Raw genomic sequence first — 26,193 nt, forward strand, 5'->3', positions numbered from 1 at the left:
TATGATTTCTCAGCCATTTTCAGTGTAGGAACATTGGTGCACAAATTCTGTCATGGGGGTTGCATTGCCTACATGTGAGGCAAGGTTTCACTTAACAAAACAACTATATCCCTTACCCTTTACCCTCCACAACATTAAAGAAGGAAAGCTGAGGAACAGTGGTGCACACCTTTCCCCCAGCACTTGTGAGGGGCCGAGACAGCCAGGACTCCACAGAAACCCTGTAGGGCCACGGGAAAGATCTCTTGGAAGGGCCTGCACTACCTGTGCCTCCCGTTTGTTTTGTCCAAACTTTACTGGGTGTTGTGTATATACACGTTTCATTAGACTGCAGTGCCTAAGACCAGAGGTTGCCAGTGATGGGAACTATAACCAGCTACTAGGTTTAGGACTGAAGAAAATATAAAATGCAGTGAGTTTCCAATTATATGATGGGTATCATGTTCACCTAACAATGGAAGACAGTTGTACTGGACAGAGCATGATCAAGAAACCTCTTAAGTCTTCTCACATCTACCATCAAAAGACTCGGCTAACTTCCCAAGACTGCTTCATGAAGAATCAATCCTTAATACAGTACTGGAAAAATTGACAAGAGTGAGTTCTCACATCTGAGAACTGATCAACAGTAAGTTCCGTTTAATTTGGGACTAGGCATCCAGACAGTACCTCAGAATGCCACTGTTGGTTAGCTTCCTGATGCCTTTCTCTCCTCTCACTGACTACCCAGTCTCTGGCAACCCTGTTTTTATCACAGATACTGGAATCGGCATCTTTGCAGATGAATGTCCATTCCCACCCCAACCCAATGATAATGTCTCCTACCACTATTCTCACTGTATAGAAAAAGGTGTGGGCAGGGATTAAATATCCAACAGCGTGCTCTTGTATTAGAGTGGAGGCCACACGCCATGCTCTAGCAGCTGCTTAGTATACATTTGGGCTTCTGTCATGCCCTTTACGTATTTGGTCGAAGGTGAGCTACAGTTTTATCTTGAAAGTCTGTGGTGTAATTACTATGAAAGGTGTATGAACTTGAGGTGATGTGCAAGAATCTACCACCGCTATTAATTTACAGGGTTTGAGCGCTGTTTCCCTAGGAGACAGGAACCTGCCAGGCTCTTGCTTTTGTGCAATGGGTGATACCTTTGACTAAAGTGAAGGCTGATGTCTATTAAAAACTTTTGATGACCCAGTCCTTTCAGATCATGTTAGCATCGTAAGTTCAAATACAAAGGAAAAAAACATAAGATCTCCCGTGGCGCACGCCTTTAATCTCGGCACTTGAGAGGCAGAGGCCTGTGGGTCTCTGAGATCAAGGACAGCCATGGCTGCACAAAGAAACCTAGTGTTTTAGTGAGTGAATTGAGGTGTAAAGGGTTAAATTTTGCAAGGCTGACAACTTCCGAAGATCTGCCTCGGAGACTATTTTGCTTCAGCTGGAACTCCTTTGATGACCAAAATCATAATAAGTAAAGCGAAACGCCGGTATTTACAGAATATAATTCTAAAGAGTACTGTTTCTTCCCCAATTTACCAAACATTCCTGCTTTGGAGAGGAGGGGGAAAAAGTTTGCTAGAGAATGCAAAATGGCGACCTCGTGTGATGTCATACCTGTCTCAGTAAGATACTGGAAGGGCGGAAGCAGGCTGAAGCAACCTCGCTGTGGGCGATCGCGAGTAGCCATTCAAAAACGTTCAATGTCGGGCGGACGTATCTGAGGGCGATATTTTAGTAAGGGCGGAAGTCCTTTCAGGTACAGAAAGGCTCCGATCCAAGAGTGGTTCTAGCGCCGGTCTTGTTTCAGTCACTTCCGGGGCGGATCGGAAGTTGCTTTGTTTTGCTTCAAGATGGCTGCTGGGATGTATTTGGAACATTATCTGGACAGTAAGTGCCGACTGGAGAAAGGAGTCATGGGTCATAGAGTGGTGTGGAGGGTCCGGGTTGGCAGAATTTATGGCCCCGAGGTCTTAGTGGCCTGAAGCTCACAGTCGGGAAAGGGATCCGTGGGAAGATTTACTCGAGGGTGAAGGAGGAGGGGGCGGGGCAGTGGGCATAGAGGCCTCGCTCATGGTGTAAAAGGAGGGAAGGGCTGCTCTGTGGGATCAGGGCTGTGTTTTGAAGGGTTAAGAATGGCAGTGAAAGTATTTGCTGACTCTCTATTTTTCTCTCTTATGTTGTGCAGGGTCGTTATCGCTCACTGCCATTAGTAGCAGCTGCAAATATTTGATCTGGTTCCTTTAGTATTTATGTGTCAAAAGTGGCTTCTCATAAAGCTGTGTGGTGGATGAAATGGAGCGATTGCTTGAGTTGATAAAGCTTTCCTTCATAAGCAAAAGCCATTTCTCATAAAATGAAGTGTGTGTTGAGAGACTGGAAAGTGGAAAATAGGCTGAAGGTGGATTAGACAATCTTTTATGCCAAACTAAGATGTCTGCATCTTAAAATAGAGTGTTGACTTTAATAAAGGAAAGTGACTGATCAGATAAGGGTAGCAGTCCAAGTCAGAAATGCAGATCTGGTCTTAGAGAATGACAGAAATTTTTAGATATTAAACATGGCAAGACTGATTGAATGATTTCGTGATTGAGAAAGAAGGAAAATCCAAGGAGAATTCTGCTTGGAAAATAAGATAAACTATACCATCAGCAGTGTAGAAGACTCAGGAGTGATGCCAAATATTAAAAAAGCAAAACTAAACAAAACTATGATGATCTCAAGAAAACAGCAGTCAAAGGGCAAGCCGTCAGTGTTGAACTTACCAGAAGGTCTATGGTTTATTAGGAAGTTAGTTACTTGAAAGAGATAATATTTGTCTCATACTTTTCTTTAGAGTAGGACGGAAAATGAGTCATTTGATATGGTATCTGCTGGTGACATAAAGTAATCCTAGTGAACTGGTAGTGGCAGAGTTGAGAAGTTCAAATAGCAGAATCACCTTTTTGTTTCGTTTTTTTCAGACAGTGTCTAATGTAGCCCACGTTGATCTCAAAGCCAACACACAGCTGAGGATGACCTTGAACTCCAGGACCTTTTTCCATCTACCCAGTGCTGGGATTATAAGCATGTGGCACCAAGCCTAGTTTAGTATAAACATTTTAAGTTTGAATTGGATTTATTGAAACACTTTAAAAATTTGGGTGGGTGTGGTGACATGTGCCTTTCATTCCAGCACTTGGGGAGATCTCTGTGAGTTTGAGACCAGCCTGGCCTATATAGTGAGAGCTAGGCCAGCCAGAGCTACATAATGAGACCCTGTCTTTAAAAAAAAAAAAAAAAAAAAAAGAGCAGGTGACAGTAGAGCAGTTGCCTAGCAGGGACAAGGCCCTGGGATTGAGGTTCAGTCAAAGGAATAAATATGAGGTTAAGCTGTCGAAAGAGATTTTGCCCTTATGGGGTGGCTTAATAATATATTTATCCAAGTATTTACTGGGTACTTTCTGTATACAAGGCAATTCTAAACATGGGGGAAATTTAAAATTGATACAGACGTGTGTCTGTTCTGGAAGGTTAGGGAAACAGAGCTGGGTTAACTATATTAATTATTTAGTTATGATTGGCTAAATACTAAAAATATTAACTAGACCACCTTGACAACCTGTTTATATAAATTTGTCAGAGTTTGGGAAAATTGGGTTCTACTCATTCTGAAGAATGAGTAGAAATCAGTGGGTAAGCAGATAAAAGTGTGGGCGGGATGAGGAAGACAGAACTCAGGGCAAGTGTGAGAGGCACTCTGAAGGCCAGCATGTGATGAGAGCAGAGAAAGCAGGCGGAAGGAGTGGCTCAGCAAGATAAGCAATGGCAGAAGAGCAGAATACACGCAGTTCGTTCCTGGAAGGTTACAGTGTGTATGACGGGTGCCGAAGGAACTGGGACAGTACCTTTAAGTTGAGAACAAAGAAGGTGGAGGCAGAAACTGAAAATAAGGAGAAGCTGGTTTCTAGACTAAGGTCCCCCAAAAGGAAAAGGATGCGATGGTTGCACAGAGAAAGAGACGTTAGCTGAAAAAGAGAGGGGAGTCTTCCCTTTTGAGAGAGGACAAATGAGTCCTGTCACAGATCCATCATTTCAGGGCTGGGGATGCAGCTCAATTGATAAGAGTATCTACCTAGCATGCAAGAGACCCTAGGTTTGATCCCCAAAACTGCATACACCTGGAATACTGACACAAGACTATTAGGTCTCAGCACTTGGGTGGTAGATGGAGAAGGATCAGAAATTCGTTGTTGGTCATTATTGGCTGCAAAGCAAGTTTGAGGCCAGCCTGGGCCTCGGATACCCAGTCACCAAAAGAAAAAAAGAAATCCAGTGTCAAACGAGGGAAAACTGAACTACGTACACTTCGTTCTTTAATGCTGAATTGGACTTTTTTAGAAAATGATTTCTAAAATAAGTTTTAATTGGGCATGTCTGTGTGTGATATGCATGCGTGCAGGTAGGCCCTCTTGCAACTCAGAAGCATTGGATACTACCCTCCCCTGCCCCCAGAGCTGGACTTCTCGGCACCTGTAAGCCACTCAACATGGGTGCTGGGAACCAAACTCTAGTCCTGGAAGATCAGCCACTGCTCCTGTCCACTGAACATCTCTCCAGGCCCTGCACTTTACTTCTGTCTATTTATCTGTGTCTTGTTTTGTTTTGCCTTTTAAAACAGTATCTTATGTAACTGAGCTGGTTTCAGATTCCCGGTGTGGCTGAGGCTGACTTGAGTTCCCTAGTTCCCCTGCCTCCCGCTGCTGTTTCCAGCTTGAGCTTCTTTTTAAAAGGAGCTCTGGGGCCAGGGATACAGAACACTGGTAGCACACTTGCCTCGCATACTCTAAAGCCCTGGATTCCATCCCCAGTATCACAGAAATAATAAGTAAAGAGAAGTGAATTAAAATAAAAGCTGTAGCCAGCTGAAGTTCAGTTGTAAAACACTTGCCAAGACTTCTGTATAGTCCGCTATTTCTCTCTCTTCCTAGGTATTGAAAACCTCCCATTTGAATTACAGAGAAACTTTCAGCTCATGAGGGATCTAGACCAAAGGACAGAGGGTACGTACAGAATAACAGACTCTTGTTTATCATCATTTGTTTTCCTACTTTCTGTTACCATGCCATCTGGCATAATGTGGAGGACTATGATTTACTTTTTGGGGGGTTTGGGGTGTATGTGTATGTGTTCTATCTATACGTATATCTGTGCAGCATGTGTGCCTGCTGCACAGAGAGATCAGAAGACAGTATCAGATCTCTTAGAACTGGAGTAAAGATGGTTGTGAGCTATCATGTGGGTGCTGGGATCCAAAATCAGGTCCTGTGCAAGAACAGCAAGTGCTCCTAACTACTGGGCCATCTCTCCAGTCTGACTCTCATGGAATTCTTAAATGATGATAATGGTCACCCTCATTTCTACCTTTCCACATCAAATGGAGTATTGAGATGATATCTTAAGAATCCAGAGGCGCGGCCGGGCTCAGTGGTGCATGCCTGTAATCCAAGCACTCGGGGAGGCAGAGGTAGGTGGATCTCATGAGTTCGAGGCCAGCCTGGTCTACAAAGTTAGTCCAGGACAGCCAAAGCTACCTAGAAAAACCCTGTCTTGAAAGAAAAAGACAAAAGAAAAAAGAATCCAGATGTGCTGGGCAGCTCAGTGGGTGAAGGTGTTTGCTGCTAAGCCTGATGACCTGAGTTTGATCTCCAGGACCTACACAGTAGAAGAAAAGAACCTCCTGGAAGTTGGTCCTCTGACCTCCACTGTATTTAACCTGTGCCGTTAAATACAGTCATCCACACCCATATAAATTATGCACAAAATAAATAAGTAATAGGGTCCAGACTTTGTACCTTCCTCCAGAATTCAGTATGCCAACCCTAGACATTACTACTGTTGTTACGTGTTTCCTCTGCATGATAACCACAAGTTATACCTCATTGCATTTTATGTTATCACAAAATACACAGGGCTTTAGACTAGTTCTTGTGGTTGTCAGGAACTTTGCTCTTCAAAAGAAAGGAGGGCAGGGCATGGTAGCATAGGCAGGTAGATCTTTCTGAGTTCGAGGCCAGCCTGGTCTAAATATTGAGTTCCAGGTCAACAAGTGAGACCCTGATGTGAAAAACAAACAAAAAATCCTGAGGTCATTCTCAGGTACATACCTAGTTTGCGGTCTGCAAGGCAAAACTAACCAATAATAAAGGCAAAAAAAAAAAAAAAAAAAAGAAAAGAAAAGGCATCAGTTAACATCAGGAACACCATACTGTATTCCTGAATTCACAGACGCATTATAGGTCGTCTCAGTCCTTGGACTTGGAGCTGAGTTGGCTACACTGAGGTATCTGCTTGGAGCTGAGTTGGCTACACTGAGGTATCTGCTTGGAGCCTAAGGAAGGCTATACTGCAATGCTCAGGTTGCTCTGCCCCAGATTTAAGGTTCGTATTGAAAGTGTTCCCCATACCTACTGAAGGATACGTGAGTCTTAAATTCCATCCTATGTAGCCATGTTCAAAGACATAACAGGCTAGGATATGTGAAGCCATGTCTTACGTTGCCTCTGGTTGAGCATCTACATGAAAGTGATTATCACCTGACACCCTGGACGTCTGCCTCTAACAACTGCCTGCCAGATGCTTAGACTCAGCTGGATTTCTTTGCAATGCTCTTCTAACTCTTGATCCCATGCACAGAGACCAGCTGGAGATTACAGAGTTTTATGCTTTTTCCACTTCTTCTAAAGGCCTGGGATACAGTGCAGAATGAGCATAACACATTCCCAGATGCTCCCCACTGCCTGTGTTACAGTCAGTCTTTACTCTTTCTACTGACTTTTATGAGCCCTACATGGGGCGTAGACATCTTCAAGTCAGTGTTCTGGGACATCGCCAGCCCTTTAGTATTAATGTGTTCTGAGCAGTAGCTACGATGAAGAGAAAAAAAAAAAAAAAAAAAGACAAGAATTGTAAGCAAGTTACAACTGATGAGCATAGTACCTGTAATCTCAACATTCAGGAGGCTGAGGCAGGAGGATTCACTTCTCTTTAAGGTCAGCCTGTAAGTTCTAAGACATTTTGAGCCACGGAGTGAGAGTTGGTACTCAAAAAAAAAAAAAAAAAGGCAAGAAAGAAAAAAAAGTAGGGTGGACAGTAAGGATGCAGAAGCAGCATTCCTTGAGGATTTAGGACCTAATGTTAAGATTTCAGACCCAGCACCTTGGCGGCTTAGGCAGAAGTACCATAAAATTCAAGGCCAACCTGGGCAGCACTCCATCTCAAACAAAGACAAGAGAACCCTGGAGGCTAGAACACCAGTGAGTGACACAGCCTGGTTTGCAGCACTCAGGACAGGGCTCTTTGGAGATGCTGTTAAGACAAGAAACAAAGTGGCCTCTGGAACCAAACTCATGAGGCAAGCATCAAGCAAGCCCTGCAAAGAATCATCTTGAAACGTCATCAGAAATGTACTTCATGTTAACATGTCATACAGAGAATCCCACAATGCCTTTGTGGTAGCCTCGTTTCCAACTCTGGCAGCCATGTTTTCTGCACCTTGACGGCACTTTAAGACATTCGCAGCAGGCACAGTGGCACATGCTTATAATCCCAGAGCTAGGGAATCTGAGACAGGAGGATATCCCAAGTTCAAGGCCAGCCTGAGCTACATTCTGACACTGTCTCAAAACAAACCCAAAGAGGCCCAAATCATTTCAGTATGTTGCATTTCTTGAATACAAGGCCCAGTACCTGTGAACATTCAGTACATTTCAGTTGGAAGGTTTTGATGGCCAATGGAAAAGGTCCAAGGAACAAGAGGAAGAAGTATCTAGCCACCAGGGGCCATTGTGACCCAGGCCTCTGTCTCTGTTGTAGACCTGAAGGCTGAAATTGACAAGTTGGCCACTGAATATATGAGTAGCGCCCGCAGCCTGAGCTCCGAGGAAAAATTGGCCCTTCTCAGACAGATCCAGGAGGCCTATGGCAAGTGCAAGGAATTTGGTGACGACAAGGTGCAGCTTGCCATGCAGACCTATGAGATGGTATGGCCCTGTTCGTGGCTTCCCACCCAACTCCCATCTAATCCTCAGGGTCTTAGACCCCCTTCTTCAACCGTGTTGGGATCTGTTTTGGGTCTGGGAGATCCATCAGTCTACCTTAGCTGTCTTCTCTCATCGGAACCAGCCTTGTACCTCTTCCCTTCTTCCTTCCCCCACAGGTGGACAAACACATTCGGCGGCTGGACACAGACCTGGCCCGTTTTGAGGCTGATCTGAAGGAAAAACAGATCGAGTCAAGTGACTATGACAGCTCTTCCAGCAAAGGCAAAAAGAGTGAGGAGGGGGTGGGGCTGTGAGAGCGGGCGAGGATGCAGAGGGAGAAGAAAGAGGCCAGCTCCAGCTATGAGGGTACAGCTCTGCCTGGACCAGGAACAAAGAGGACTTAACCCATCTTTTTGTCTGCCTTCTGGCTTACCCTTTCTTCCTAGAAGGCCGGACTCAAAAGGAGAAAAAAGCTGCCCGAGCCCGTTCCAAAGGGAAAAACTCAGATGAAGAGGCCCCCAAGGCTGCCCAGAAGAAGTTAAAACTTGTACGCACGTGAGTATACAAGAGGGCACCCACCTCCCAGCCAGTACTGCCTCTTGCTGCTTTCCCTGTCTTCTGTGCCAGTAATTCTCTCTGTCACTCCGTGTCTGCTGGATGGAGACGCCGCCACAGATCATTTGCCTCACCGTGATCTTCTGTCACCTCAGCTCAGGTCGTAGCTTCCTTCCTGCAGATGACATTTGTCTTCCTCTTGGCATGCAGAAGTCCTGAGTATGGGATGCCCTCAGTGACCTTTGGCAGTGTCCACCCCTCTGATGTGTTGGATATGCCTGTGGATCCCAACGAACCCACATATTGCCTTTGTCACCAGGTCTCCTATGGAGAGATGATTGGCTGTGACAACCCAGATGTGAGAACCGTTTGCCTCAGGGTTGGGGAGGAGCTCTGAGGGGCATGAGGGCATGAATAAGAGGAGGAGGTGATTCCGTTGAAGAGAGGGACTGCAAAACCGGATGGTGGTTGGACTGGGTTCCCCAGGACTTGAGGAAGCTTCTGAGGCTGGAGTAAAGGGACCCCTCTCAGGAGTGTGCAGGGGGTCCTGTTCCCTCCACCCTCCGCAGGTCCCTAACTACTGTGTTCCATCTTCCTTTTCCAGTGTTCCATCGAGTGGTTCCACTTTGCCTGTGTGGGGCTGACAACCAAGCCTCGAGGGAAATGGTAAGTGACAGAGCTGTGGCAGGAGCTGGATGGCTGTCCCAAAGCTGAGTGTGGAGAGGAGCGCACAGGCTTCACTTACGGTTTGCTTGCCCTGCTCTTCTGTGTCGGTGTTTAGGTTTTGCCCACGCTGCTCCCAAGAACGAAAGAAGAAATAGGTTTCCTTGGATTCCATCACAGATTTCTTCCGAGTCCCCCTGACCTGGGCTAGTGAACAGAGAGGAATATGCCTGTGCTGGGGACTGGGGGTCCAGGGAGGTGTCGGCAGTGCAGTACCGGCATCCCTTCTCCCTTTCCCCACTCCTGGTGCTGAGGCTGCATCCAAACCCCAGTAGGGAGGGTGCCACAGGCACCGACGGTATGTGCTCTCGTGCTCTCGCTCCTCTCTCCCTCAGAGGGAAGTAATCCCACTTGCTGTCCTTATGCCTCCATGGTGAGGCTGGTGCTGCATTTCCCCCTGCTTTGTATTCAAGGACTGGGGCGGTGGGGTGGGGCACTCTCCCAGTCCCCTCAGTCCTCCCTTCCCCCGTTGGGAGCTAGATAGGGCAAACTGTCTTCTCCATTCCCTTTCTTTTCTCCATGGTGAGGGGTCTTCTAGATCCTTTGGGCTCTGCCTACCTGAGTGCTTACCCATCCTCTGTGGCCCGGGGAGTTATCCTGACTTTGAATGGGAGAGGGGCAAAGTGAAACCCAGGTGACTCTGATGTAAAAGGAGCTGGGGTAGGGAAATAAAAGCTCTCCGTGCCAGCCTGCTGTGTTTATTGTAGAGACTGTTTCCGTACATGGGGTAAGCATTCTTTGTGCATCCTCTGAACTGGATGAGAGGCAGGAGGATGGCTTGCCAGAAGCAGGACAAGACCTGAAACTTGTCCTGTGGAGCCCACAACCTATCCCCTGGAGGGGTGCCTTGCAGCGGGGGACTCAGAACCTTGTAATTATGCATCTGCTCCCCGTGAAACACCTTTCACCTAATTCCAATAAATCATGTATTTGCTTTATATGTGTGCTGTAGTAGTGTTAGCTTCATTTCTTCTTTTAAAAACAAAAACCATATAAAACAGGAATTTTCACCCGGTGTGGTGGCTCACGCCTGTAATCCCAGCACTGGGGAAGCAGAGGCAGGACGAGGCTAGCCTGGCCTACAAGTGAGTCTAGGACAGCCAAGGCTACACAGAGAAACCCTGTCTCGAAAAAACAAAAAAACATATTTTTTTCCCATCCCACAGTGAATTGTGTTGGTCGTATTTCTCCTGGAAACGGTATCCCGTGGACCACTGAGCCATCTTTACACGTGTGTTTACCTTGGTCAACCCTGCGTTGTTGTTTTTGTCAACTTTGGCCCTGTTTCTTACCTAGAGTTGTCCTCCTTACTCCTCCTCCTCCCTGCACTTACTTCAGACATCCTTGCTTTCCACAGCGCTGCTTATACTCAATAGCTAGGTCTCCATGCAGATGGGTACATTGCTTCGCCGAGCCCTTGTTCTTTATGGGGTGAGAGTACGCACCTCTTGGGTCGCGGGTTAAGCGGCAGGAAGTAGTGCGCAGAGCTGGCGTTGTAGCTCTGTGGTAGGAGAAGCGACGTTCTCAGTTCGTTTCCCAGCGGCGCAAAAAGAAATTCAAAGAGAGTAGTACCGAGTCACAGAGAGCCTACCCTGTTGAAGAGGGACTGGCCGGGCTGCTGTAACCTGTGGCTTCTCACTTCGCTCCAAGGGCCCGCCTGCAACTGGTGCGGCTCCCTTGAGTTTACCTCGCGGGCTGGCCCCGCCCTCACCTTTTGTGACGTAGCAGCTACGCTCCTGCCTCCGCGTTAGCAGCCCGAGACCCACGCTCTCCGAGGCTTAGCCCGTTGGAGGTCGCTTTGGTGTGATCTTCCCGGGCCACGATGAAACTAGCTGCTAGCTTCCTTCTGCTGCTTCTGGAAGGTGAGAGGCTAGACTTGCCCCTTTGGAGGCTGCCCTGGTCTGAAAACGCGGGTGGATCTTCCCTGAGGCCTCCTCACGTTCCCAAAGGGCTTGAGGCCCCTGCCTCCTGAGAGCTCTTTTTTTAGTGGGTTCTGAGACACCTTGTCTCGGGTGGTCGAGTTGGCTTGGGAGAGGTTGGAATTTCTTTTGTCTTGTCCCTAGAAGCCTCCCACTCCAGTCATCAGGCATCACCCCAAGTCACCCCCTCCACCCCCCACACACACCAGTTCTTGGTTCATAGCGGGCTCTGCTTCCAATCTGGGTCTGAGCATTGGCTCCGGGAGTGCGTGTGCTTAAGGCCCATTCTGGTCTGCCTCCCTGCCCTGCAGTGCGGCTCCTGCCTATAACATCTGGTCCAGAGGATTCAGCGACCAACTCGACTCCAGGCAGCCCCCTCTCAGCCACTGAATATGAACGCTTCTTCGCCCTGCTGACCCCAACCTGGAAAGCAGAGACCACTTGCCGCCTTCGTGCAACCCACGGCTGCCGGAACCCCACCCTTGTCCAGCTGGACCAGTATGAAAACCACGGATTGGTACCAGATGGTGAGGACCAGCCCGTTGGGCAAACATAGACATCCAGAGGTCACCTTGGCTCAGGGCAAAAGCTTGGTGCTCATATGGGAGTCACGGGAAGGAGCTAGCTGGCAGCTCACCCCAGAACCCGTCCTCACTTTTTAAGACCTTGACCCAGCCCTGGCTTTCCTGTAACCCCAACCCCCACCCCATCACCTCCATGGGTGCTGTCCTTCCTCAGGTGCTGTCTGCTCTGACCTCCCATACGCTTCCTGGTTTGAGTCCTTCTGCCAGTTTTCTCAATATCGTTGCTCCAACCACCTCTACTATGCCAAGGTGAGAAAGGTTGGCTCTGGTGATCCAGGGCCAAGGTTGAGATGGCGGGATATTGAGGAAGGTCATCACTTAGTCCATGCTCCCTGTCAGTTTGACCAGGTGAGCACAGGCTCACCTTGGGTATTCTGGCTCAACAACCCTCGTAACTGTGAGTGAAGGAGAGAAGAGCTATGGAAAACGGCAGAAGCTGTTGTGCCCTTCCATTGCTTCAAAGGGGTCTGTGCTTTTAATTCAATTCAGCTGGAGAAGGTTGAAGGCAAGCCTGTCACCTAAATAAACATCCTGTGTTCCTTCATGCCTGCCCAGGAGCTGTGAGAGCTCTGACTTGCCTGGAAGGGGAGTGAGGAACTTGCTGGGTAGGAGTGGCTGCCTTTTGGCAAAAACATTCCCGTTTCCCTTCTTCCTTGCAGAGGGTCCGGTGTTCCCAGCCAGTCTCCATCCTATCCCCCAACACTCTCAAGGAGGCGGACACCCCAGCAGAAGTCCCTCCCACTTCCATGACCACCCTGATGATATCCCGTGCCACAGGTGAGACCTCCCAGTGTGGGGACCACAGTTCCCAGCCCTCACAGGGCAACTCACAACAGCCCTTAACACCGTCCTGGGAGATCCGGCGCCCTCTTCCGGCCTCCACAGACATTGCAGGAATGGTGCACCCACATATATTCAGGCAGAACACCTGTACACAGAAAATGAAAATAAAAATAAAAGCCCTCTGGGCCCTTTGTAAATTAGTATCTTCATTTTAGAGAGCATCTGAACTGAGAGTAAAGCTCAGTGGTAAAACACATACTTAGCATGCATGAGGTGCTGGGTTTGGTTCCTAGGGTCCCCCACATTCAAAGCGAAGGAATTAGTTGATGGTTCCTTAGAGTATGGTGTTCTGTAGGTGCGATGGATCAAAGCTAACACTTGCTTTAGGAGTTAGAGAACAAGTACACTTGTAAGACAAGAGGGAAGGTGACACGCTTGTTTGATAATGTCCTTTCAGTTTTTTATATTAGTTTATTGGTTGGTGGTACATAATGTGTGTACATACCTAGGAAGTCCTAGCGGGTCTGGAAATCACTACTTGAACTCACAAAGATCTGCCTCTCTCTCCAGAATTCTGGGATTAAAGGCATGTACCCCTATATCCAGCTTTGACCACCTTATTTTTTGAGATCGACTCTTTCAAGAAACTTGGAGCTGGGGCTGGAGAGATGGCTCAGCAGTTAAGAGCAGTGGCTGCTCTTCCAGAGGACCCTAGTTTAATTCCCAACACCTACATGGCAACTCACAGCTGTCTGTAATTCCAGTTCCAAGAAATCCAACACACTCACAACAAATATACATGCAGGTAAAATACCAATGCACATAAAAGAAATAATGATAAACAAATCATTTTTAAAAAGATAGACACATTAAAAGATAAAAGAAAGAAAAAAGAAACTTGGAGCTACTGAGCATGGTGCACATGCTGTTAGCCCTAGCACATGGGAAGCAGCAGGAACTCTGAATTCCAGACTAACCAAGACTACATATAGAGACCTTATCCCCCCCCCACACAAAAAAATAATAATAATAGAAAGCAAGCAAGCTGGAGCTCACTGGCTTAGCCAGTAAGTCCTCAGCATCATCTCTCTCTACCTTCTCCACACTGAGATTATAAGCACATGTTGCCATTTCCAACCTTTAAAAAGTCAGTTTTAAGGGCTGAACTCAGGTCTCTACTCTTGCAAGCACTTTACCAACTGAGCTGTCTCTCCAGCCCCAATTTCTTGATTTAAAAAAAAAAAAGACAAAAACCCTTCTGTCAATATTGCTTTGAGGTAGGATCTCATGCAGTTCCAGCCTCAAACTCAGCATGTAGCTGAACAGGCTGGACTGATCCAGATTCTCCTGCGTCCACCCCCAGCTGCTGTGGGTCACAGCTGCCTAAGTAAACATGGTTTTTCTGGGAGGAAAAGAAATTTGATCCTTTCTTTCCCTTCTCTCCCCTGGTCCTTCCTAACCCTTGCTGCAGCCACAGAACGCCAGGCCTTCCAGCCTTGGCCTGAGCGGCTCAACAACAATGTGGAGGAGCTGCTCCAGTCCTCCTTGTCTCTGGGAGGCAAGGAGCAGGACAGTAGTCAAAAGCAAGAGCCGGGACGGCGCAAGCAGGATCAGGGAGAAGAGCGCAAGAAAGATGAAGGGCAGGAGCGAGACGAGGAGGAAGAGGAGGAAGAGGAAGAGGAATCAAAGGAGGAGGGGCAGGGGACAGAGGAGGGTCTGGAGTCCATGTCCAGCCTGCAGTCAGGCCTAGAACCCAAGTTTCAATCTGAGGTCCTGTCTTCCAACCCTTCCTCCTTTACTCCCCGGGTCCGAGAAGTGGACTCTGCCCCATTGATGATGGAGAACATCCAGGAGCTCATTCGCTCAGCCCAAGAAATGGATGAAATGAACAAACTGTACGATGACTCCTCGGGAAGCCAAAGCACTGGCAGGTACAGGAAATTGTGACTTCCTCATGGGCCCTGCCGTCCCGGCTGCCTTCCTTGGAAATGCGAAGCCCACTTACCAGCTCTGGTCTCCAGACCCTCTCAGACCTGCTCTAGGCTTCAGGCACAGCTAGCAATGGCGGGCCCCTCCTGTTCTGTGCCCATCCTTGTTTTAAGCCCCACCCTGGGTTCTGGTCTTATCTCTGGTCTTGATTAGCACTAAAGCCTTCAGAAAGTTATTTCTGTTGTTGTTGTTGTTCTTCAACATTTAGTTTATTTTTACTTGGGTGTATGTGTGTTTGTGTGTCTGTGTGTGTTTGTGTATGTGTACATGTGTGCAGGTGTCTCAGTAGGCCAGAAGAGGGCGTCGTATCCCCTGGGACTACATTAAATGGGTGGTTCTGAGCTGCATGAGTAGGTGCTGGGGACCAAACTTGGGTCTTCTGGAAGAGCAACAAGTGCTCTTAACCACTGAGCTATCTCTCCAGCCACTTTCTCTCCATTTTGGACTTCAGTTCCTCGCTTGTAAAAGTAGGCAGTTGGTCCAAGGTCCTCTCAGGTTCCAGGATGGAAGTCCTCTTCATAGCATGCTGAATGCATATGACCAAGACCAAAGTTACTGAGCGGAGGGGAAGAGTAGATGTGGTTTCCACCCCAGCCCTCTAGCCCATCCCCACCAGCCTGTACTGTCTTCTTGCAGCCTCCTGCAGCTGCCCCACACGGAGACCTTGATGGTGCTATGCTATTCCATTATGGAGAATACCTGCACCATGACTCCCACAGCCAAGGCCTGGAGCTACATGGAGGAGGAGATCCTTGGCTTCGGGGATTCGGTATGTCCATCATGCTATTTAATGGATACATGCCACTGGACATCCCATGGGCCTGGAACTGTGTGAGCCATGGGTGAGGGGGCTGGGCAAAGAAAGCTTGAGACTCAGTTGAAGAGATTCCTTGGAAGGATATCTCCAGCCTACTGTACAGGAAGGCCGGAGACCTAGTCTGGAAGCCAGTCCAGTCTGGAATGCGTCCTTCAGCTCTTCAAATTGTTAGGCTGTGAGCCATCCCTTGAATCCCATTCAACACCTTCAGTACCTAGCTGTGCCTTAGACTCAGCCCCTTTTCTTTCCAGAAGGTTCATAGAACCCATTCCTGTTGAGCCTGGTGGTGCGGGCTATAGTCCCAGCTCCTTAGGAGGTTGAAGCAAAGGAGTCACATATTCACTCTGGAATGGGCAGCAGAATGAGTTCAACTTAGTGAGACCCAGTCTCAAGATAACAAACAAAACAAAGATATAAAAAAAAAAGTAAACAGAGGGTTGAGGATGACGCTCAGTGGTAGAACACTTGCCTAGCATCCAGAAGACCCTAGGTTCAATCCCCAGTACCAAAAACCAATATATGACAGAAACCATTTAGGATTTTCTAGAAAAGCAGAACTGATAAAATGAATATATATCAAAGGCACGTTTATTAGATTTACTTAAATGACAGTCTACATAGTCCAGCAATGGCTGTCTCACGCTGGAGAGGTTGAAAAATCTGGTAGTTGCTTGATTGTGAGGCTGGATGTCCCAACCAGTCCCAATCTGGCACTGAAGGACCAAGGATTCCTGGAGAGCTGCTGGTCTTCAGTCTACACTGGAAGCCCGAAGAAGCTGGTTCCAATACCAGTAACGGAGTGTGCATCAGCATGATAGACGGAGTTGCCAACAAGAGTGAAGGAAAGCAGGCAAAAAGCAAAGCTTTCTCCTTCCATCTCCCTTTTCTCTGGGCTGCTGCTGGAGGACGCTGCCCACATAGGATCAATCTCCCCTTCAAATACTCGGGTCAAAAAACTCTCACAGGAGTTCCCAGTGGCTTGGTTTTAGTTGCTTTCCAATCCAGCCAAGCTGACAACCAAGATTAACCATCGGAAATTCAATCCTTGTCAGTTGACACCCAATCATATCGCTTTACGGTATGCCTAATTCCCACATGAAAACAATGACAAGATTATAATTGTGCCTCGATGTGATACAACTACCCCATATATCACTTAAACACATGTAAGAATAGGTGGCAGAATCCCTTGAGGAATGCTTAGTCCTCATAATTTACGTATTACAATTTACATGTTCTAATACATATTTACAATACCTAAACACCTAAACATCTCAGTGGATGTTACATTACATGGTAAAGAAAATAGGGGAAAGAAAACACAAATACCTGCTTAGTACGTGTGTGTCTATGCACAACCATGCTCTTAACAAGAAAAGGACAGAAACACTCCTGTCGGTTACAATCCTCATTTCTGTGACTGGTCGTATGGCCTTAGCTGGTATTTACAACTACCTCCTCCTATGGCTCCTTCTGTATTTCCTCCCTTCAGGAAGCACCTCGGAAGGCCTTGGTTCATTCCTTGGAGGGGTAATCCATTACTTTATCCCGGAAGGGTCTGGACTCTTAGTCATCCTGCCTGGCTTGAGTTGTAGTTGCCCACTGACCTTAATCACATGGCATGGTAAGCCCAAGAGAGGCCCTAAAGCAGTGGTTCTCAACCTGTGGGTCATGACCCCTCTGGGAGTTGCGTATTCTATCCTGCATGTCAGGTTTTACGTTATGATGCATAACAGTAGCCAAATTACAGTTATGGAGTAGCAATGCCCCTAACCCTAACCTCTGTGGTTGGGGGGCACCACCACATGAGGAGCTGTGTTAAAGGGTCGCAGCATTAGGGAGGCTGCAAGCCACTGCCCTCAAGGGTCTCCTGCACTCGAGGCATGATCTTGTCTCCACTGTGAAGGAGGACTCCAGTTTCCCATTGGAATGTTTATTGTGATTCCCGACAGGAGTGCTCCCTAAGACCAAAAGTAACCAAAAGTTCTAGGCTAGCAGAGCATTAAATCCCAAGAAACGGGAAGAAGAACAGCGTTCCTAGTGGGTCACTGGAGGTGACAGTAAGTGGTTCCATCCTCTTTCCCGCTCCTTGATTCCTGGACCATGAATCCTGGCTATAGACGGAATGATGCTATCTATTGGAAGTTGACTCAGAGCGTATACAGTCTTCTGAAAAATACTACCCCAGCCCTCTAGGCGGCTCCCATCTAATTGGTACTGCAACTGTCTTTAAAAAGCCAAATCCAGGGCTTGGAATGATGGCTCGGAACTTAGTACTGGTTGCCCTTCCAAAGGACCCATGTTTAATTCTAAACACCTATATGGTGGTGGTTCACAACCGTCTGTAACTCTGGTTCCAGGGGAATCTGACACCCTCCTCTGGCCTCCAAGAGTACCAGGCACACAAGTGGTGAACACGTATGAACATAGAGCATCCATACACATGAAACAAAACTTAAAAAGTAAAAAAGTTCATTCCACCATTCTATCAAGCCAGCTGCTTCAGGATGGTGGGAAACATGGTAAGTTTCCGGTGAATTCCATGAGGGTAGCCCATTGGCCACTTACCTGGCTGAGAAGAGAGTTCCTTGGTTAGAAGCTGTGTGGAATACCACAATGGCGGATGAGGCATTCTGTAAGTCTGTGATCATTTCACCAGAAGCATTATGTGCAAGAAAGGAAAATCCATAAGTCATTCAAGTAAGGAAAACACGCTGTACTTTACACAATGCCACCTGCCCTGAGGTCGGGCAGCCGTCACTGTGGGGGACTGGTGCCGTAATCTATACCAGGATTCTCTAGATGAGCAGAATCACGAGTGGCCGTATGAAAGGGGGATTTATTAGACTGGGTAACGAGATCCAGTCCGGGTAGTCCAGCAATGGTTGTCTCACACTAGAGCAGCCAAGAGTCTGGTAGCTGTTCAGCCTGTGGCTGGGTGTCTGAGCAGTCCCAGTCAGGCACTGAAGCATGGAGGGTTTCTGGAGAGCAGCTGGGCTTCAGTCTGTGAAGTAGGTTCTAATATCAGTAAAGGAATCAGAACAGACGGACTTGCCAGCGAGAGTGAAGGCAAGCAGGCAAGAAGCAAAGCTTCCGTCTTCCATCTCCCTTTTATCTGGGCTGCCATCCTACATTTAGAGTGGGTCTTCCCACTTCAGATAACCTTGTCAAGGAAATCCCTCACAGGAATGCCCAGTGGCTGGCCATTTTGTTGATTCTAGATCTACTCAAGTTGACAATCAAGACGCAGCATTTCAGGGTATCTGTAAGAAAGATTCCAGTTCCAGCATTTCATCCACACTTGACTTTTTTGTTTGTTTTTCAAGACAGGGTTCCTTTGGGTAGCCCCGGTTGTCCTAGAACTCACTCTGTAGACCAAGCTGGCCTCAAACACACAGAGACCCCCACATACGCTACCACCTCCCGGTGAAAGATCTGATACAGGCTGATTTGGGAGCTTCCGGGCAGAAGTGATCCTCTCTCAGTATTGGTGGCAGTTACTAATTGAGTGTACCGGAGCACACCGCCACACCAGTTCATTGGTTTTGAAATGGCACAATTTAGCAAACAACCACTGAGCGCCAATCTGCCATGTATTCGTCTGTTTCTTTCTTTCTTTCTTTTTTCTTTTTTTTTTTTTTTTGTTTTGGTTTTTTGAGACAGGGTTTCTTTGTGTAGTCCTGGCTGTCCTAGACTCACTTTGTAGACCAGGCAGGCCTCGAACTCACAGAGATCCTCCAGCCTCTGCCTCTCAAAGTGCTGGGATTACAGGTGTGTGCCCCGCTCTCGTCTGTTTCTTTAGCAAACACTGAGTGGACACCAACTGCCTGGTAGACATTTGTGATGCTTAATAATGCTTGCTCTCTTGGAAACTAGTTGGGGAGAAAGAGGAGAAAAAGCAAGGCTGGGGTGTGTTCAGAGGGAGGGGGCTTACATATCTAAGGCGCTTGGATTTGGTACCTGATGCCACGCCCAGCAGAGAGCTGGGTGATGTGAGGAGCTCAGCACTGGGAAGGGGAAAAGGAGAGAGTTCCAAGAAAGCATCCTGTGTTGTGAAGGGGTAACTCTCCATGACTGCAATGACCAGAGAATGTTCTTAGGGGAACTGGAGTTTAAACTGAGACCTGAAGGGAGTTAACAAAGCAAAAGAAGGGGCACAGTGGAAGGTTCTTGGTAGAGAGAATAGTATGTGCAAAGTCTCTGCAGCAAGCTCATGCAGAGCTCAGAATGAACATATTTTCTGACCGGAAGGGGCTTGAGCCTGAGGTGGGAGGTTAATGTGGAGTTAGCAGTATTATAGAAGGGCGTGGTAGACAGAGGTTTTTAGAAACATACAACAAGTTCAGAGGTCATAGAGACGCAGGGCAGCCTGCTCGGATAAGGGAACAGAGTGCGGTCTTACTGAGCACAGAGCAGCAGAAGACAATCAAAAAGATAGGGTATTAATGTGAAAGTCCTAATGCTGTCTTAGGCATCCAAGGCTGTAGGAAAGGGAAAACTAATAAAGGTTTCAGGTCAGGGTCATGCTCTTGTCTCCCTTGCCTGCTGCCACGGGGTAAGCAGGGCCTGAAAAGGAGCCCATGCCCTGTTTCAGACTGCACCTTGGGTGATGGGGGGATTCACAGAAGATGTGTTTGGCCGGATCTTTCTCCCTGTGCTGAGCATGCTCACTCAGGACCAGCACTCAGCTAGGGGCTGGGTAACTCCACTCTGTGAAAGAGTTTGCAGGGGCTGGTGGGTTTGGAAATAGGCCTTTGATGGAGAATGGGTCAGAGAGAGAAACCTGCATCCATGTCCAGCTAATGTTCTTAACCACATGGAGCCATGGCACATGGAAGTGTCAATATTTGTTAGTACTTAGGGGATTAACAGCATTTGGGGTTTCTGGTTTTGACACAGTGTCTCACCGTATAGACCAGGCTAGCCTGGAACTCAGATCCACATGCCAGTGCCTCCTGGGTGCTGGGATTAAAGATACGTGTTACCATGCCTGTCTGGGGTTTATTTGCTTGTTGTGTTTTTTTTTTTTTTTTAAGAAAGGCCAAGCTGGCCTGGAACTTGAGAATCTTGAATTCCTGATCCTTCTGCCTTCAAACAGGGTAACCCACTGATGTCTATTGTTGTTTTTTTTAGGCAGTGTCTTGCCAAGTAGCTCAGGCAGGTGTCGGTTTTATGATGCTCCTACCTCCACAGTACACACTGTCACCTCTGCAAATATTAACACTATCATTAATGGAGTAGAAAGGAGAATCAATCCTTTTCAGGATTGATTACACAAGGTTGTAAACTAGGCATCTAACTTAGGCTAAGTTAGATCCCTAAGCTAGGCATCTAACGTGGCAAGGAGAATTTGGAGCTTAGGGAAGATATCTGAGCTGGCAATAAAGATGTGGGTGCCACCTGCAGATTGCCTAGGAGCTGAACAAACACGCAGAAATTGCTGAGAGGAGGCCCCTGAGGAATTCTTAGGAAGGAGGACAGGAGAGGAAGGCCTCGCAGAAGGACTTAGGGCAAAAACATCAAGCATCGTGGCTACATGCTCTGGAGGGCTGATGCAAGGGAAAGGGCGGTCTGCCAAGACTCAGCCTCTCACTCAAACTCGCGCCCCAGGTCTGTGACAGTCTCGGAAGGCGACATACAGCTGCCTGTCCCCTCTGTGCCTTCTGCTCCCTGAAGCTGGAGCAGTGCAACAGTGAGGCCAACGTGAGGCGACAGCAGTGTAACGCGTCCCACAAGATACCCTTCATCAGCCCCTACCTCTCAGCCCAGAGCATATCCACCGGCAACCAGGTACCTCTGCTGGGACGCCTGCGGTAGGCGCTGAGGGGACTGTGGGGAGGAGGCCTGGGCTGGAGAGGCCTGCGCCTCTCACACGTCTCATTTCCCTAGGCAAAGATCCCGCAAAGAGGCCGCTTTGGTGGGCTGGATATGTACGGAGGGCTCAGCTCAGACTTCTGGTGTAGCCGGCTTGCCATGAAGGGCTGTGAAGATGAGCGAGTCTCCAACTGGCTCAAGGCTGAGTTCCTTAGTTTCCAGGAAGGGGATCTCCCCACGAAGGTCAGACCCTTTTCTTCACCCTTAACCCCCTCAGACATCCCTAGTTCTTCCTAGGTACTTGTTCTGGATGGCCTGGGCTTGGGATCCTGGCCCTGAAACCCAGTCCTTGGTGGCCTCCTGCCATTCTTCCCTCCAGTAGTTCAACACAGCAGTAGAAACACTGACCGGTGAGAAAGCTCCAGCCCAGGGCAGGGGCGGGGGACAAGAGATGGAGATAGAGGTTCTAGCCGCAGCTAGAGTGGCTTTGCTCAAGTTACCGCCCCCTCCTTAGGCCACATCGACACTCACGGCCGCCGTGGAAACCTAGACACTGCCCAGCACTGCAGAAGCTGCTAGCTCAGCCTGAAGCCTTCCCCCCATCTTGTCCAGTGCTTTTCCTGGTCATCAATATCAGCATATTTCCCCTCACTCCCAAATCACATCCTCTTGAGTACCTAGTCATCTATTGTTGCTGAGAGCTAGTCCCCAAGCCCACTCCACAGTTTGAGAGAAGGCAAGGTCCACAGGGGAGTGGCTGACCCACTGTCACTCATCGGAGATCCTCCTGCCCTCCCCCCTCACCACCAATAGGCTTCCTGATGATTGAGCCACTAGCTGGGTCACCTTCCTATGTTCTATACTCTCTTCTTCTCCGTCTCCCCACCTTACCTCTGTGTGTGTGTGTCTGTGTACGTGTCTGTATCTGTGTGTGTTTGTGTGTATCTGTGTGTGTCCGTGTGTTCCTAGGGATAGCACCAAGGGCCTGTGTGTATTAACTGAGCCCTTGGCTACTCATATACTGGACCCTTACCCACTTTACTCTACATCCCCAGTAAGCTGAGCTGACCAATAGGGTGGGCACACCTGGCTCTCCTTACATTCCAGCTGTTTCCCAGGGACCCAAGACTGAGGGTGGGAGAAGGCAAGAGGAAGCACAGTGGGATTCATCCCAGCTTGGCAAGGCTTGCCTCTCTAGGGTCCTGCCCCTCCCAGGGCAGGCTGCCATTACCCTTAATCTAGAGAACAGTGTCCTATCAGGATTTTGATGCTCTGTCACTCTCCCTGGCTCTCCCGGTATAGATTTGTGACACAGACTATGTCCAGTACCCAAACTACTGTTCCTTCAAAAGCCAACAGTGCCTGATGAAAAACCAAAACAGAAAGGTGAGCCCCGACCCCGTCCTCACTTCCTGCCAGCCCCATGGTGCCCCTGGGAGGGTCTGTTCTGAGCCCTTCTCTCCCAGAAGCTAGGTGTGGAAACAGTTCCCTGTCAGCATCCGTGAGGCAAAGGCTCCACACAGCCTCCTCTTCTTCCTAGCCTTAGAGTGAGCCAGGCCCTCTCAGGCAGGAGTGGCCAGGGGAGGCTGGGACAGATGAGAGGAGTGTGCCCTGAGGACCCAGAGGGAGAACCTCAGCTGGCCTGAAACCTGGACGGTGAGTTTCAGCCTGGCCTCCCTGCCTTAGTCATCAGGTAGCCTAGGTGAAGGACTTCCTCTCCGTGTCTAGGCCTCCTCTCTCCTCAAGGAGTTCCAACTATTGAACAGCCATCTGCACTCCTTTCTGCCCCTAGCGCCTGCCCCTGGTTCTGACACCTCCTCACTGTCGGCCCTGTGTACACCCATCCTTCTGTAGGTGTCCCGAATGAGATGTATGCTGAACGAGACCTACAATGTGCTGAGCCTGGAGAAAAGCGAGGAGATCATACTTCGATGGAACCAAGAGTTCAACACTTTGTTTCTAGTCCAGTTTGGATGAACTGGGGCCTGCGCTGTCCCCACCCCAGCCCCACCTTTCCACTTTCTCCATCACTTTTACACTCCATCAGGTGGCTTCCAAGGTGCTCCTTGCAGGTCCCTTACCTGGCCCCTACTCACATTTCCCTCGGGCTGGGATGGCAGTCCCAGAGAGGTCTGTGATGGGAGTGCTGTGTGCCTTGAAGAATACCTTCAAATAAAATATTTATCTTTAGCTCATGTGGGTGTTTCGTCTGAGCCCCACCCTCAGTGCTGCCTCCTTCCTCCTGAGAAATCTACCTCCAGACTCCGGGGTCAGAGCACCACCTACAAATGGGAGAACTTCCTGGGAACAGCACTGAGGGAAGCATCCCCGAAGCAAGCCTCAGGGGCCAAGGAGTTGCCCAGAGAGGGCTGTGGCTGGGATATGAGCGCTCTGCTCGAAAGGGCTGTGAGGGTTTGAGGGCCTTCCTCTCCGAAGAAGCCCTGGGCTCCGTGACTTCACATGTGACTATGGGATTTGTCAAGGCCAAAGCCTGAGATTGTGTTAACCCCAGAAAGTGTGGCATAGAGTACAGTTCGCCCTGTGAGGAGGAGGGAAACGGAAACTACATCCTGTAGCTCGGAAGTCCTTGACGAGGACAGCTTTGCCAGCTGGTCCCAATGGTGAAGCACCTGAAGTGTCGCTGGCCTCAAGTGATTTGGGCACTCACAAAGTCGTACGAATGGGGAAACTGCTGAACCTCAGCTATAGGCTAACAGTAACAGCATTCTAAGTAAAACAAAACTGCTTGGGGTGCGGGGGTGGGGGGTTCATTCACTATCCTGTTTGCCCGACATGGACAAGGCCCTGGATTCAATCGGGCTTGGTGTGCATATCTTTACCCGGCACACAGGAAGTGGAGGCTGGAGGGTAAGAAATTCGGGGTCATCCTTGGCTGTATAATTTGAGGTCAACTTGGGCCAAATGTGACCCTGTCTCAAAAGGGCGGGAGAGGATGATTGTGGAGAGATTGCTTAGCAAATGAAAGCATTTGCCGAGCAGGCTTGGTGGCTTAAGTTCAATCCCCAGAGCCCACATAAAAGGTGGAAGGAGAGAACAGTCGCCACAGTGTTGACACGGGTATACGGCATGATTGCACATTGCATGAGCGTGTGTGTGTGTGCGCGCACAGGCACACTCACACACATACCACATACACACCTTCATAAATACAAATGTTTTCAAAATCCAAAACCTCTGTGGTGGCATAATCCCAGCACTTGAGAGGTACAGACAAGACAGCCTGGGCTACAGGAGACCCTGTCTTTTTTGTTTGTTTTTGAGACAGTTTCTCTGTGTAGCCCTGGCTGTCCTGGAACTTGCTCTGTAGACCAGGCTGGCTTCAAACTCACCAGAGATCCATCTGCCTCTCCCTCCTCAAGTGCTGGGATTAAAGATGTGCGCCACCATCGCCGGCTCTGAGCAGAAGCAGATGCATCTGTTTGAGGTCCAGCTCAGCCTGGTCTGCACAGCAGGGTCCAGAACAGCCAGAGCTATATAGCAGGGAGACCATGTCTCAAAAACAAAACAAAAACAAAAACAAAAAACAAAGAACCAACCAAACAGAAAATGGATAGAGAGACGTCTCAGGGGTTAAGGACACTTCCTGCGTTTGCAGAAGTCCTAGGTTTGGTCCCCAGAGCCTGTGTCTGGTGGCTCATAACTGTAACTCCAATGCCAGAAGATCCAGTGCCTTCACCATCTTCCGGCCCTCACAAGCACCTGCACGCACCTTGCACACAGGCACACTCAAACGCACACATATATAAAAAATATTTTCAACTTATATATTTTTTAATTTTAATTAAAATATAATTACTTGGGGCTGGAGAGATGGCTCAGAGGTTAAAAGCACTGACTGTTCTTCCAAAGGTCCTAAGTTCAATTCCCAGCCACCACACCGGTGGCTCATAATCATCTATAATGAGATCTGGTGCCCTCTTGTGGCTTGCAGGCATAGGTGCAGACAGAATGCTGTATGTATAATAAGTAAATAAACCTTAAAGTGTACACACACACACACACACACACACACACACACACACACACATACACATACGAAAGTCCTTCCCTTCCTTGTTCCTCTCCCCAATTCTTCCCATGTTCCCTCTTTACTCTCCAAAATAATGGCCTCTTTTTCTTTGACTATTACTGTCACACATATATACACATACACTGTAGATAACTACAACCTGCTGAGTCCATTTAGTGTTACTTGCATGTCTATAGTTTCAGGGCTGACCATTTATTTGGTAGTGGTTAAGCAATTAAGGGACGCATCCCTGGGAAAGACTCATTCTTCCTCTCTCAGCAGTCATTGGTGGCCAGCAGTTAGCTCTTTGTCAAAGATTGGGATCCCTGGTGATCATTCCCCCTTCCTCGTCACCACGTACTACTGGTGGTAGTGTTGTTCGGGTCTTATTTAGGCAGCCATAGTTACTGATGTACATGGCTGCAGCTTCCTGTCTTTTCTGGCGTTAGACTTCCTGCTCCTCTGGTTCTTCCTGCCCCTCTTCCGAGATGTTCTCTGAACCTTAGGTGCTGGAGGTGTAGCGTGTACCAGCGTCAGCTGACCTTTGCATCATGATCAGCTGTGGTTTTCTGCAGCATGAAATTCCTTTTAAACCAAGCGATGGTGGCCCATACCTGTAATCCCAGCACTTGAGAGGCAGAAGCAGGTGTATCTCTATGAGTTCCAGGCCAGCCTGGTCTATAGACTGAGTTCCAGGACAACCAAGGCTACACAGAGAGACCCTGTCTTGAAAAAAATTTTGTTAAAAACAAAAACACAAAACAAGAGATTGCCAATCGTGGTGGTGCGTGCCTTCAATGCCAGCACTCAGTAAGCAGAGACAGGAGGATCTCTGTGAGTTTGAGACCAGCCTGGCCTACATAGTGAGTTCCAAGCTAGCCAGAGGTACATAATGAGACCTGTCTCAAAAGAAAAGAAAAGAAAAGAAAAGAAAAGAAAAGAAAAGAAAAGAAAAGAAAA

The 26,193-nt window shown here is 48.3% G+C and overlaps 2 protein-coding genes across 4 annotated transcripts; both read left to right on the forward strand.

Moving 5' to 3' along the window:
* The first annotated feature begins 1,805 nt into the window (after positions 1-1,805).
* On the forward strand, positions 1,806-10,235 carry Ing4 (inhibitor of growth family member 4). 3 transcript variants are annotated; one of them, XM_055609379.1, is made up of 8 exons: positions 1,806-1,888; positions 4,969-5,040; positions 7,853-8,019; positions 8,196-8,310; positions 8,466-8,574; positions 8,785-8,932; positions 9,179-9,240; positions 9,356-10,235. In XM_055609379.1, the coding sequence occupies exons 1-8, from the start codon at positions 1,852-1,854 to the stop codon at positions 9,393-9,395; spliced, it is 750 nt and encodes a 249-aa protein (XP_055465354.1). In that variant the 5' UTR covers positions 1,806-1,851; the 3' UTR covers positions 9,396-10,235. The 3 variants fall into 3 exon arrangements, with proteins under 3 accessions (XP_055465354.1, XP_055465355.1, XP_055465356.1); XM_055609380.1 differs by having other exon boundaries at positions 8,469-8,574; XM_055609381.1 differs by having other exon boundaries at positions 8,196-8,301; positions 8,469-8,574.
* A 56-nt stretch (positions 10,236-10,291) lies between these two features.
* Positions 10,292-23,317, forward strand: Acrbp (acrosin binding protein). Its single transcript, XM_055609378.1, has 10 exons — positions 10,292-11,159; positions 11,528-11,743; positions 11,955-12,049; positions 12,460-12,577; positions 14,055-14,514; positions 15,209-15,341; positions 21,000-21,179; positions 21,279-21,446; positions 22,506-22,589; positions 23,058-23,317. Exons 1-10 carry the CDS (start codon positions 11,120-11,122, stop codon positions 23,178-23,180), a joined length of 1,617 nt encoding a protein of 538 aa, XP_055465353.1. The 5' UTR covers positions 10,292-11,119; the 3' UTR covers positions 23,181-23,317.
* Positions 23,318-26,193: the final 2,876 nt, after the last annotated feature.

The sequence above is a fragment of the Psammomys obesus genome, unplaced genomic scaffold (genome assembly GCF_907164565.1).
Source record: "Psammomys obesus unplaced genomic scaffold, mPsaObe1.curated_primary_1811, whole genome shotgun sequence".
Classification (NCBI taxonomy): Eukaryota; Metazoa; Chordata; class Mammalia; order Rodentia; family Muridae; genus Psammomys; species Psammomys obesus.